The 14,687-nt window shown below is 40.6% G+C and overlaps 2 protein-coding genes across 2 annotated transcripts; both read left to right on the top strand.

The window, feature by feature from the left end:
• Positions 1-1,099: 1,099 nt before the first annotated feature.
• Positions 1,100-7,867, top strand: dap3 (death associated protein 3). The gene is made up of 13 exons (XM_061081193.1): positions 1,100-1,416; positions 1,512-1,553; positions 2,284-2,397; positions 2,520-2,621; positions 2,708-2,816; positions 2,908-3,000; positions 3,107-3,237; positions 4,528-4,608; positions 5,804-5,968; positions 6,075-6,134; positions 6,233-6,322; positions 7,452-7,569; positions 7,651-7,867. Exons 2-13 carry the CDS (start codon positions 1,515-1,517, stop codon positions 7,734-7,736), a joined length of 1,188 nt encoding a protein of 395 aa, XP_060937176.1. The 5' UTR covers positions 1,100-1,416; positions 1,512-1,514; the 3' UTR covers positions 7,737-7,867.
• Positions 7,868-8,351: 484 nt separating this feature from the next.
• On the top strand, positions 8,352-14,258 carry gba1 (glucosylceramidase beta 1). The gene is made up of 12 exons (XM_061080598.1): positions 8,352-8,453; positions 8,546-8,623; positions 9,223-9,414; positions 9,499-9,645; positions 10,400-10,533; positions 10,618-10,790; positions 10,872-10,961; positions 11,051-11,198; positions 12,179-12,403; positions 12,860-13,023; positions 13,122-13,238; positions 13,529-14,258. The coding sequence occupies exons 1-12, from the start codon at positions 8,384-8,386 to the stop codon at positions 13,632-13,634; spliced, it is 1,644 nt and encodes a 547-aa protein (XP_060936581.1). The 5' UTR covers positions 8,352-8,383; the 3' UTR covers positions 13,635-14,258.
• Positions 14,259-14,687: the final 429 nt, after the last annotated feature.

Below are 14,687 nucleotides of genomic sequence, written 5' to 3'. Positions count from 1 at the left end.
TGGTGTAACGTAACAGGAGCTTCACAGCAGGGGGGGGGGCGGGTGGCTGAGCACTTATTAAAAAGTTCATCTGTGTCAGTTTAACAGAAAATACTTTTTCATTCAGTTGAAATACAAAAAACGATGTAATGCACAACGAAACATTGCCTATTTTTAGTGTGAGTTTTAAACATTACAATAAAGTAATAATAAACATTAATGATCAAAGCAATATTATTATTATAAGGGTAAAGGAAGAATATAGAACATGTATTTGTTGTTGTTATTAATAGTGTTAATTTGTACTTATAGCAGTACTTTCCAAGACTCTGCATCAATGAAAAATAATCCCACCACCTTGGTTGTGTGGTCTCTAATAAATTGTTCTGATTCTACTAACACCTCTGTTACTGCTGTGTAGTTTTTGGTGTCTATGCACAGGACCAGAATAACTCCCTGTGGGGTCATGGGACAAAGACTAATGCTTGTAGGTCTCTACTTGCCCCATATTCCTCCTGTGCTCTGCATCATATGTACTCTGTATTCTCCAAATTCCCCATGGAATGCACACGGATGAATGTCACCCAGTAAACAACCACCTACAGGCTCAGTGTCTCAATAGATACAGAATAGTGTAATAGGACATTTTAATGTAATACACAATTTATTTAAGAATATGGATAATAATAAGGGCATTATCCCCTGAATATAAAAGTATTAAAGCTGGATATTGATTTAGGGTTCTTCTGCAAGACAGATCTTGCAAGACCTTAGTATTTAAGTTGCTCAAGTAATATCTGTATCACAGATTCGCACACAGCACAGTCTGAATCGAAAAGCTTAGTTTTCATATATTTACAGATTGTGCTTAGTTCAACTGATTAAACAGCAAAAACAGATTTACAAACTAGTTACATTTTGGCAAAAGAAGAAAAAAAACTGTCCACTTCTGCGCAACTAAATTTAATTTAATTTAATTTAATTTAATTAAAAAAAAAATGTAATCATATGATATAACGATACAGTTTAAAGATGTCTTAAAACATAGGCACATATGGAATGTATACATTATTTACTGTTATTATTGTTATTGTTAGTACAGGTGAAACATATCAAACTCCATTTTCCTCTGTTGTCGTCGCCTGGCTCCTGGCACCTAATTGGCTGAACAGAATCCTGATAGCATTTCGTCACTTCCTGCTGTGGGCTGCATGATGGCGGTGCCCATGTCGGCTCCGGCTCGTTGACTTATATTCACTTCTCCGGCCGCCCTGAGGTTTTTACTTTCAGCTTCAACCCTGAACACAGGAGATTTATGTCTCCCTGACATTATCCGAGATCCTCCTCGGTGAAGATACACGGAAGTGAACGTGTGCACCATCTCAAGCTGCTCCGCGCTGCTGATGTTAGCTGTTAGCTCAGCGTGCGTTACCCAAGGTGAGAGCTGTCAGTCTGTCCACACACATCATCACCTGTAGTTGTCTCTGTCTCTGTGGACAGGATCTGAACTCGTGTCCTTCTCTGGGTTTCAGATCATGGCGCTGCACAGACTGTCCTTCAGACTCCGGCAAACGGTGAGGTCACAGCTCATGAGAGGAAGCTGTTCACTGTCACAGAACCTGCTCTGTGCTTCAGTGAGAATAGAAACGTGTAGATCTGTGTAACGTGTTGCTCTGTTTACAGCTAAAGGAGGAAAATGTTGCAGCTGATCATTGGACATCAGCTCATGTCTGTCAATAAACCAACTAGTCAATTCTTCTACTGAAATTATACATTTTATAAGCATTTAACAATCATATAACTACAATTATTACACGTCATATAAGTCGTGTAGTTGTTTTTCAAACGTGTATGTGTTAAAATACGTTTCCTTTTCTTGTTTGGTAGCTATTGAAATGATCATAAGGAAAATTAAGAATAAGTCAAAACAATGCTGAACTGATTAATCAATGAGATGATTTGGGTTTTTTATGTTAAAAATGTATCAATTGACACATGATTTAAAAGATTTCCTGTCATATATATAAATGTAAAGTAAATATTTACGGTTATTTGAATTAGAAGGAGAACAAGTATATTGATATGATCTCCTTTTGACACTGGATTCATCCATTCAGTCCCTGAGCTGCTGCAGAAAGGTTCATCTGTGTGATTTGAATTTAAAATAATATTTGAGTTGTTTATCAAAATGCCTCTCAGACATCTAAGTGTGTTTGATCACGGTACATGTTTACATTAAAGCTGTTTACATTCCTGAACATGTTCCTGTGTATATTAAATATTCCCCCTTTTGAATTTTCCCAGGTGACGCATGTAAGGAGCCTTCACACCTCTGGATGTGGGCAGCAGCTGGAGGCTGTGGCTGTTGAGTCAGATCCTGAACCTTTCTCAGTTTTCAGGACCCAGGAAAATAATCCAGTGAGTAATCAGACAGTGAATATATCAGCACCATGGTGCTCAGAGCCAGTGACCACTTTGTTAAACAGCCTGGCTCCATCAGATATGTGTTTGTATTAATACTTACTTTTGTGCCTTTCCAGGAATTTCAGTCTGAGAAACATTTAGGACAGTATTACACTCTGCCCTCTGCACACATCAGCACCGTGTTCCCTCATGGACTCCCCTGGCGCTATCAACAACAGGTGGGATCTTGTTTGTATCATTGCATAAACACAAGTATTTAATAGTAAAATAAAATGACTACATGATTGAATGCCTGGTTTTACAGGTGAAGACGTTCAATGAAGCCTGCATGATGGTGAGGCAGCCCGCTCTGGAGGTCATCTCGTACCTGAAGAAAGCCGACTACAGCAAACCCGCGCACAGATATATATTCTGTATCCTTCAAAGCAACACTCGCACAGGCAGAAAAGTAAACAACCTCTGTGACTTGTTGACTGTTGTCGACCTTACATCAGAGCTGTTCAGACGGGTTGAGGGGCAGCGGGAAGACGATGTCTCTCTGCCACACCGTCCACTTCTGCCACACACAGGGGTGGCTGGTGCTGCACGTTCCTGACGGTGAGACAGACACAGTCACACATGATTCATGGCTGCTCACTGGTAAACGGAGAGTTTCAGGAGTTTCCCTTCTACATCTTCTCTGTGTTCTTTTTTTTCTACACAGCCTTCCTGTGGGTGAAGAACTGTAAAGAGCTGCTGCCCTCGTCCTTTAACACCGCTCGCTTCGACCAGCCGCTACAAGCTGCGGAATGGCTGCGCGATTTCAAAATAACCAATGAGCAGTTCCTTTTAAAGGTAACACTTGTTGGGCAGTGTGCATTTATCAAGGTTTCTGCAGAGTCTTACACAGTCTGTGTAAGATTAAAAAGTCTTGAATATGGCGAAATATTAGGCTCTAGGTCTCAAATATATTTAGTCGAGTTTTAATTTAGTTCCTTTTAATAATTTTTAGAGAAATTTCCTTGGCATGCATAGTTTGTAACATCTCTGTATGTTGAAGTTCTTTCTCAACGATCCAGATATCAGCACGCTGTAATAAAACAACAAACGAGTACAATTTGGGACTGATAACTTATTAATTCACAATTTATCTCAGTACAGTTAGTTTGGCTCTGGTAAAGTTTAAGGATACCTACTGTCTCTGCCTGTAGTTTGAGAGATAACGTGGTGTTCAAGGGTTATTGTCCTCTCAATTATGGGGAAGTGTCAGTAATTCTAGGACTCTGATATTCCCTCACATCTATCGTCTTGACTTAGGTCTTGAAATTAATTTATTATGGTCTTAAAAAGTCTTAAATTGAACCTGAGGAAACCTACGGAAACCCTGGTGGATCAACATCACTCATCAAATGATAATTATATAAGTCACTTTAAATATACATAGCCAAATTAAGGCTTGTTGTGCTGGAAATGATTTGTCACATTATCAACAATCTCTCAGGCATTAATATTCCTTAAATGTGCCTTAACTGTGTTTTCACAGCGGTTAATAATAACATAAAGCAATTAAACTGCTGGATGAACAAGCCTGAATCTACTCTAGTTTTAAATACAGTTTCTTAGTAGCAAGAGAACAGTTTGATAATTGTAGGTTTATTGTTTAAAGGAAAAGTAACATTTTAATGTAATCAGCACACAAATCTGTATTCGTAAAAAATAACATTTATGGAGTATAGAGTAAAAATATAATAACCTGTAAATCACTGTAAGAAACAATACTGTCTTGTGTGTAATAAAGTAGACAGCCACATAACAGACTGATCAGATTATGCTTTTGGATAATTTAGGTTGTTAACTTTACTCGGGACTTTAAATAGCAAAGTGTAGAGTGTTTACTTAAGCACTATTGATTTAATCACATAATCACAGTCTTAAACATATTGACACATGCAGTTAATTCCAATAGAAACATACCATTGTGCAGTTAGGAAAGGCTTGAGACATTTATGAGAATGATTATTGTAAGATTAATAACACAATCCTTACTTTCCATTTTGAATGTTTGGCGGAAGAAACACTGGCAACTTACATGAGAACCTTGTTTGTATAAAAATAGTGAGTGAAATTTTGACCTTTTCCTCCCAGATAAAGACAAAGCAGCGTTATGTGTGGACAAAGAGGGAGTTCACCGAGGAGGGGAGCTTACTGGGACAGTTGGTGGATCAGGTGAGTGCTCTCTTTATTCTTCTGAACGTTGAGTAACTATTTTTGTGCAGCAGGAGTTGCAGTTTATCTCCCCCTCCACGATTTAATTCTATCTGTTCGCTGTTCTTTCTCTCTGCCTTAACAGCTGCCCCAAAGGGGTCATTAAAGTTTCATCTTTCACCTCGCCTGTGCTTAGTGCTGATCGATAGCCGATGAACTGAGCAGGGTGATGGATCAGCACAATGTTTTTGTACTACATACTCTCAACGGCAGAAAGAGAAGTGAATTTATGCACAGCCTGTGAATTTCTCCTTTTTCTCTGCTGTTGTTTAGCTTGTGATTTAAAGGAAACTTTGGGACAGCAGCGCTGCCGGGCTGTGTCTGGTTCGTCAGTGGGTTTATTTTTAGGTGACGCTGTTACTGTGAGCTCATTATGGGCTTTTAATGTGGTTAGATCATCATATCATCAGCCATCTGACAGCACAATATGAGACAAAGCAGGTTAGACTGACTGTTGTGGTATCGTATTTCTCACTGACTTTGTTTCACATCCCCAGTTTTGGCATCTGAATTAAACAGTTTGGTCTTTAGAGGCTTAAAATTAAACAAATGCGATAGATTACTGTTTACTAGGCACGAAAATTGAATTTATTTCCTGTGCAGTAACCAAAGCTCATTAACGACTTATTACCCATTAATCAACTGCCACAAGTAAAGAAGCACAGATCAATACAGACAGTCTGTGGTACTGTGGGCACATTGCTCCATGTGTCAGGTCGGTTATGTTCGGCTCCAGCAGCTGACAGAGGTTTATCACTCCCTCTGATGAGAATCTAAATTTTTCATTAAGATACTGATCAGTTTAGGTAAAATGATTTTGTTGGTCTCTAAGACAGAATCTAACACTCGGCACACTGAGCTCCCTGGGATCCTTTTATTTATAACATTTTCTCTCAGAACCCTTACGTGATGTTTCAAAGGAATTGATAGGTTTTGGTCCACAAGCTGTAGGGTCAGTCTGGTGCACAGTCTCTTACCAGAGACCTGCGGCACAGAAAACCTGCTTGGATGGTTCCGATGTCCGAGATTTTTACCTTAACTACTTTTCCATAACTCAGTTTCACAGATTTTCTCTTTCTAGAGAGTGGTATATTGTCACTTTTTTGTATTCACAATACAGTGTCTTCAGGTTTCGATTGTGTGTCCTTTTCCACAGGGAATATCTCGTGTGAAGAGCAGCAGTGATGTTGTCGGGGCAGTGATAAAGGAACTGAGACTACAAAGCGGCCAGCCGGAGTCCAACTTTAAACTGGCCGTGGCTGTGGATGGTGTCAACGCCCTGTGGGGAAGATCCACCATCAAGAAGGAGGATAGGAGCGCTGTGAGAAAACATATTTACAATCCTGTCATGTTTCATCCTCGTCTTCATGCGTCTCAGTTTCAACAGACAGGATGTTTTATGTGTCTCTGTTTCTCGCCATCATCAGGTGGAGCCAGAGGAGCTGACTTTGGTTTATAACCTGAGGAAGCTGATGAACAATGACTGGGTGAGAAGAACACACTAAAGGCATTGACCATAGTTACATGAGAATATTTTATAAACATAAAAATTATTTCTTCATTAACATGCACTCTCTTGTCTCAGACTGGAGGCGCCATCATCTCCACTGTGTGTCAGACGGGCTCCCTCTTCATTTCAAAATCTGCCTACTTGCCTCAAGAGCTGCTGGGAGAGGTCAGAGGTCATTTTATCACGTTTATCTCTAGAACTTCTCATCAAGATCTGACAGCAGATTCATCTTTCCTTCTCGTTACTAACTCTGGTTATTAATCAGGAAATTGCAATTCCGACCTCATGGCTGCGCCGTTCCGATTATCAGGATCATATCATCTGACTTTGAAATATGACTTTTAGTGTAACACACAGGACATAAGGTTTTATTATTGATTTGCAAAACAAACCTTTTGTTTTCTTTGAGCAACAAGGCGGCTAATATATCAAGTAATATTAACAGAAAACATTCATTCAACACATTCATCCAGACTCGTTAACCTTCTGCTTTTGTTTAATAACATTAGAGCCAGTTGTCGCTGCATGCCACTCTATTTTGTTTATGTCTCCATGAGGTCACATGAGACATGAGTGTGCGTCGCTGCCTCTGGAGAAACAATCTTAACGATATCCTGTAGAGTGATGCACATTTATTCTTTAATCTGGTACTGATAGCTTGTAAAAGATTATAGAGAATGAGAATATTCTGCTTAGAACAGAAACTTCAACCTGACAGGATTTTGAATGTGTCCTCATCCTGTCTACCTTGTTCAGTTTTAAAGCCTGAAAGCTGGGAGTGTCGTACTGTGCTGTTGTGTTGTCGCAATGGGTTTTTACAGGATTATTTATTACCGTCATATTTATCTGCTGTCGGCTGCATCTAACTAGATCAATTTACTAATGGACCAATAAATCCATCGCTGTCAACCACCTCTTCCACTTATGGAGGACGAGGACGGAACTATAAAGCTGAAGGAAGGGTCAAATAACATTTTACTAAATAAAAATGGTTGATGCTTTGATCGCATAGTGTTAAATCATTTCGACTTCTATTCATGACCAGGCACCATGTTTACACATCTAAAAACCGGTGTTACTGGTTTCTTCCCTCTGTGTGTCTGAGGTATATAAATCCTAATATCTGTATTTGTTTGAATATTAAAGCATGGCTTGTGTTGAATATAATTTTGTCTGTTTGTGATCTTAATACAGCTCTTATTATGCTGTTGAAACCAACGATGTGTTTGTCTGCATGAAGACGACTGGTTTGATGTCCTGTATTTTGACTTCCTGTCTCTGTGCCGCTCACCAGACGGGTTTCGACAACATGGACCCGTTCATCCCGGTGTCGGTGCCCAACTACAGCGAGAAGGAGTTTGAGAGCTGTTATCTTTACTATATGGATCGCAACTGGCTGCAGCATCCACAGAGTAAGTGTTACTGACGCCGAAGCTTTCACTATGACGTTAACTTTAAGTGATGCTGTTCGACTAACTGTTTGTCCCCATCAGGTCTGACAGAGGAAGGGAAGAAAGAACTCGTCTTTATGACCAACAGAAATCCAACCATGATGGAAAGACTTTGCTCCTCCCTATGAAGTCACAGAGAAACACAACATCACACAGAGATATCAGTGTCCTAGGAAGATACAAACTTACCAATGTCCATTTCTGTCATTTGTAAATTATGATGCATGTATGTTGCTTTGATAATAAAACATTGAACCAAGTGCTTGTGTCAGTCATTTATCTCTTGATCATTTTTAAAATCCCCTGTATGATCATCACATCTTTGTCTTTGCTGCTTGAGAGTCGTTCTGTTTATGAACATCTTCATAAAATCTTTAATTGCAAGTAACATGGATAGATGGAGGAATAGATGGATAAATAGATAGGTAGATAGATGCCACTGTTGTATATATTTCCACATACACCTTGAGAAACTAATAAAAAGTGATGCAGATATTGAGCAAAGCTGTTGTAAGATAATGTCACTGAAATATATATTTGGATCAAACATGCTGCAAAAATTCAAAAAATAAAACTGAATATGATCAGAACAGTTTAAAAACTCAATTTAACCACTTTTATTTAATATCTTATTTATTATCTATATGAAGGTGCAGTGCCTCCTGGTGTCCGGTATAGGTTATTGCACCGGTGTTCACATGACAAAGTCACATGACTGTCAACACACACCGCCGTTACAGGAAGTGTTGGTTTGGTACAAAGCACGTGAGAGTGGATGGTAGAGAGAACATTGTATTTCCATTATTTCCCAGGACATGTCACAGTTTCTGTCTGGACCCTGTCAGGTGAGATCATCTGCTGTGACGTGTTGTTGTTGTTGTTTTACTGAATTAACCAGTGTTTCATTCATATGCAACTGGATCCACTTTGTTTGCAGATGAAATGGCTGTGTCACTGCCAGCTGCTGGACTTGTGGCTCTTGTCTTCCTCACAGCACAAGTGATCACCGCAACAGGTAACACAACACAACACTTAAGACACGTTGTGTAGTTAAGCTGGGAACCAGTTCCCAGCTTAACTCCTTGAAATAGCTCCCTTTGTCAACAAGACAATTTCAATGTAAATATTTATACTTTTAACAATATTGAAACAACAGAATATCTGCTTTTCTTGTAATTTAATTCAAACGTGTTGCTTTCCAGTCCTGGTTCCATTGTATTGATCAGTACAACCCAAAACTAACAAATGAAATCATAACATGGGGTGCAAAAACAAAAACAAAATATCTGAAATGTTACCAACTTAAAAAGGCACATTTAATTTACGTATATCTACGCACTCTAGATTGGCCACTTGTCTGTTTAAACCTTTTCTATATGTTTATTTTGTGTGTCTGTGTGTATGTGTTGTATTATATACACACACTACATATCCTTATTGTTATTGTGACCAATCACCCAGTCTTTTGATGTTATATGTATAAGTTTTACAATGACCTGCCTTTATTGTTACCTCTGTTACTTTTGATCTGCTGCAGTTGTTTAAATGTCGTTTCCTCTACTTTGCTCCACAGTCGTTAAAACTTCTCACTCCTGCGTCTTCTTCTCTTGACAGAAAGCAACGCATGTGTTGCCAGGAACTTTGGCCATGGCTCCGTGGTGTGTGAGTGTAACTCCACGTACTGTGACAGTGTCGGGTCAGTGACCCTGCCGCCGCTGGGACAGTTCTCCTCCTACCTGAGCAGCGTGGCGGGCAGCAGACTGGAGCATGGCCGGGGTCGGGTCCAGGTGAACAGCACCGGGGCAGGTGAGTGATGTCGGCTTTTGTTGTGGATGTCAGTGGCGTTTGCACAAGTGCAGATCATATCTCGTGTGTATGTGTCTCTGACAGGCCTCAGGTTGACCATCGCTCCCTATCAGAAGTACCAGAAGATCCGGGGGTTTGGTGGAGCGATGACAGACGCAGCAGGAATCAACATCCTGTCGCTCTCTGCTAGAGCACAGGACCAGCTGCTGCGACAGTATTTCTCCAGTGAAGGTAAACTACATGTGGTCACCTGCCTCGTCTCGCAGCTGCTTTGTGATACCACAGTGCTGCATCAGAAATGTATGATGTTAACATTCATTTCAGAAATATTCATGAAGTAGATACAAATGTATTACTTATTATTATATCATAAAGAAACTAGAGTTTTGTACAAAGCGACCGCTCCAACACAATAAAAACTAAATTTCATACAGTCTATACAAGCAGTCCAGTAAAGGTTGTTCTTAAGGCTGATCTCTATGGTTAACAACTTTTACATGATTTCAATGGGGCTAATTTTTTAAATCCAAATATTAGAGTATGGCAAATGTCCGCAGGTTTTTTAAAATATGGTCTCTCATTCTGGGTAAGACTTTATTTCATCTGTCTCCTAACTTAGCAAAAGAATTATTTAAACATAAAAATATATATGTATAACACACAATAATGTAGTTGTAGAAATATATATAAATATGGACATTTAAGTGTATTAATAAATCATTACATCAAAGAAAACATATTTCATACTTTATTGTTATAAATGCTAAATAAATGGGGCTTAAGTAAAGAAGTAAAAAGACATAAAACATCAAGAACAAATTTAATCAAACTTTTCTAAACAATTCTTTAATTATTTAGTTGCTATTGTAACTGTGGCTCCAGGAGTGAATAACTGCAGAAAGTTGTTGGTCCACTGGGGTTTGATTAGTCAGAATATTGAGTGATTATACAGCCTTTATTGTAACTGGTGCTGTGTCTCTGGCAGGTATCGGCTACACCGTTGTGCGTGTCCCTATGGCAAGCTGTGATTTCTCCAGCCGTCTGTACACCTACGCTGACTCCGCTGGAGACTACAACCTGGACAACTTCTCTCTGGCCCCCGAGGACGTCAACCTGAAGGTCTGTCTTTGTCTCGCACACACACACACAGACACACACACATCCATCAGTCCCTCTCATCTCTCCTCCTCTTCCTCTCCTCAGATCCCTCTTCTGCAGCGAGCTCAGGCCCTGTCTCCTCGCCCCCTGTCGCTTCTGGCCAGTGCCTGGAGCGCCCCCGCCTGGATGAAGACTAATGGTGCACTCATAGGAAAAGGTTCCCTGAAAGGCCAGCCTGGTGGCAAGGAGCATAAAACATGGGCTCAGTACTATATCAGGTGACGTGTGGGTTCACCTCAGTGTGACGTAGGACGAGATGGAAAATGAATTCTGATGGTTGCTTCACTCTCTCCTCCCAGGTTCCTTGAGGAATACGCTAAATATAACTTGACCTTCTGGGCCTTGACCACAGGGAATGAGCCCTCTGCCGGACAGATGACAAACTACAGGTGAGGGATTTAGTATGAAACATTATAAACCATCCCCATAGCTTCTAAACATTCACATCAGACTGAGAAGTAGCTTTGTCTCGCTGCAGTTTCCAGGCTCTGGGCTTCACGCCTGAGGAGCAGCGGGACTGGGTGGCTCTGGACCTGGGCCCTGCACTGCATGCTTCATCATTCCCTCACACACACGTCCTCATACTGGACGACAACCGTCTGCTGCTGCCTCACTGGGCCAAAGTGGTGAGTTCAAGGACAGAGGTACTCTGGAAAAAGCCACGTTAAACTTAATTAAACCTGAGTTTTCATTGGTTTTGCAGAAACGTAATCAGAACTCTCCAGCCACAGAAATAAATAATAAGTATACTCTGACAACAGAAAACAGATTAGATAATACAAAAATATAATATTAATAAGAACAATAATAATAAAAATTAACTTTATTTATACATCAAAACATAGTAAGAATTCTAATCAGGAGGCCTTCAGGGTGCCTACGGAAGGTAGGGGGTTCATCAGGTACACCCCACCGGCAGGAGACCCCGGGGTAGACCCAGAACTCGCTGTAGGGACTACATATACCATCTGGCCTTGGAACGCCTTGGAATCCCCAGGTAGAGCTGGAAAGCGTAGCTGGGAGAGGAATGTCTGGAATACCCTACTTGGCATGGAGCATCAGCAGACAAAAGATGGATAGATGGAGTTACAAAGTGATTTACCTGGTGGAAATAGGATTAAGAAATTTCAGGACTAAAGCAAATAAGATCAGGGATTAAAATAATACAGAACTATAACATTAAAGTACATCATTAATACAATCATAGGATATAGTCAACACATATAGGTAATAAAATATTGTACTAGGATTCATAAATTATGTTTTAAAAAGTGTAAGGGAGCTGAGGAACTTCACTGCAAAAGCCCAATCCACCTTTAGTCTTGAGCCTGGACTCGGGGACAGTCAATTATCTGAATGCAACTCTGGACCCAGATAAGTTGCTAAAATGAATGTATCGATAGTTTTTTCAAAATGATTAATAAATATAAGTTAACTTAAAACTTGTGCTAAAATCATGGCCTAAGCTTCTAAGCTGCTGTAGATAGCCCCATTAAATGCAGTGCTTTTCCAAACCCTGCAGATACCCTTGAAAATAACTGGTGCTTTGTGTTGCCTTCATTCTATGTGGAAACTCAGTTCCCTCTCACTTCCCGTGTCCCTGCAGGTCCTAACCGATGTTCATGCAGGAAGGTACATTCACGGTGTGGCAGTCCACTGGTACATGGACTCCTTCGTCCCCGCTGAGTTGAGTCTTGGAGTCACCCATCACCTGTTTCCAGAGTATTACCTGTTTGGCACGGAGGCCTGCGCCGGGTGGAGCCCGCTCGACAGAGGGGTGAAGCTGGGGAGCTGGGACCGGGCTGAGCAGTACGCACATGACATCTTAGAGGTGAGACCCTCTTCATCTTATGTGTGGAGGGTTGTGCTTGTTCAGTCACATCCACAGTAGCAGATGTGAGTCCTGACAAGCCGTGAGTTGAACCGGAAAGGTGAGTCACCTCCTGTGATCCTGCAGTGCAGGTGTACAAGTCCCACTATGCTGCACACTCTCCACAAACCGCCTGCAGGCCATCAGAGCAAGCTGGAACTGGTGTTTTCTTTCGTCTGTCTTCACTCCCTCAAAGGAAATTGGACGCCTTCCATTCTGTCCATTTTGCATGGGTGCACTCAGCCTCCAGACGGCTCCAGACTCAGGAGGAATTTGTTTATGTAGATGTGTTGTCTTGGTGACATTTAATCTAAACACCAGGCTCCAGTCCAGTTGATTCATTTACACAAATGAACACATCTTACAACAAAGTTTCACCGGATAGATTTGAATCTGTGGGTGTTTTCTCTGTGGCAGGACTTGAATCACTATGTCGTGGGCTGGACTGACTGGAACCTGGCGCTGGACCAGACTGGTGGGCCAAACTGGGTTAAAAACTTTGTGGACAGCCCTGTAATCGTAGATGCAAAGCGTGACGTCTTCTACAAGCAGCCGACTTTCTACAGCATCGCCCATTTCAGGTAGAACATGATCCTTCATCACACTGTATGTCCCATTTCTCCTGTTCCATCCTCAATTGGCAGCAGTTTGAGAATCAGAAATCTCATGTTTTACACAGTAAGTTCCTGTGGGAGGGGTCTCAGAGAGTGGGTGTGTCTGCCAGTCAGGAAACACACCTGGAATTCTCCGCCTTCATCAGACCAGACGGCTCAGTGGTGCTCATCATACTCAACAGGTACAGGATCGGTTTGAATCATAGATTATTAATAAAGATGGACGACTTCCCACCATCCGGAAATGAAGCCAAAATAATAATTACCTCACATGTTAGAAACTATCTTTTTTATCGATCAAAAACTTGGGAGGTGGCCGGCTTCATGACCTCTACTGCAGCCGGCCACCAGGGGGGTGATAGAAACAGTTTGGCTTCACTTTTGGGGAGTGGTCATGTCGTCCATCTTTATATACAGATGGTCTGAATGTGTCTAAATGATAATGGGTTGTACTGAACACTTTATGTTGTAGGTCGTTGTCCGTGATCCAGTTTGAGGTTTGGGATCCGGCTGTGGGCTACATCACCTCCACTGCTCCGGCTCATTCCCTCCTCACACTGGCTTGGAACACTCACTGATCATAACCACAATAGCATATTTTACAGGGGATTTTTTTCAACAAGATCAAAATCATAGAAGTTTAAGTTCCAGGAGTCGTCAGGGAAGTAAAGAGGTCACGGTATATGATATCAAGTCGAGCATTTCTCCACAGGAGTGTATTGCAGCGGTGCATTTAAATTGAGATGGAAAAGTTGAGAAGAACAATAGTGATTTCAACAAGCACGAGTTAAGCTTTTAATGATTTAACTCCTCATCACCAAAGATAGTCATTACTTTGAGTATGTCTTCAGCCACTTTAATGCACTTCTTTAAATTAACTGCTGCAATTTTTTGTTTTATCTACCCTGCCGTTCTGCAGGTTTTGTGATTTTCTTGGTCACTTAATTAAATTAACCTCAACTCACTGCACTTTGTAATGCGCCACTTCCTATCAGGGATGGTACCTTAAAACTACTGAACGCAACACCTCAGCAGAACGACCTGTGCTGCTGTGTAACTGATGCCTTAATTTCCAGGTAATAAGATGCTTTAAGTGTCCTCATCATGTCAGAGCACTGAATAAATTATATAAATAATGTACAGAGTTTGTAAATGACTACGCTTGTTGCTGTTTTAAATAAAGCACATCTTGTTTTAAAGTACTCCATGTCACTTCTGTTTGTAAGTATCCTTGGGGGCAGAGAGAATATAAAATGAAATGTTTTGACTGGATTGTGAGAAATGAAAAGGAATCTTTTTAAATTTGTCATTTATTAATACCTCATAGACATTTTTTCCCATATATATAATATACAGTTTCAATAACCAGGTATTTCACATTTGTTTCTCCATTCTCAATGTTTTTTCCTTTGCAAACCGTAAGTAGTTGGACTAAAATTATTTACATCAAAAAAAGTGATAAAAATGTGAAACAAGACAAGTAATAAACAAAAGGAATCGAATGACAGAGGGATGCCATCTGTTTAGAATATATACACAAGGAGGAATATGTTGGAACCTAAAGCATTGGATCATGGGTTGAGCTCCATAGATATTTAATTTCATTCCCTTACTGTTTGTTTTTTTCAAAT

Source organism: Limanda limanda, chromosome 11 (assembly GCF_963576545.1).
Source record: "Limanda limanda chromosome 11, fLimLim1.1, whole genome shotgun sequence".
NCBI lineage: Eukaryota > Metazoa > Chordata > Actinopteri > Pleuronectiformes > Pleuronectidae > Limanda > Limanda limanda.
This window is presented reverse-complemented; position numbering and strand designations above follow the sequence as displayed.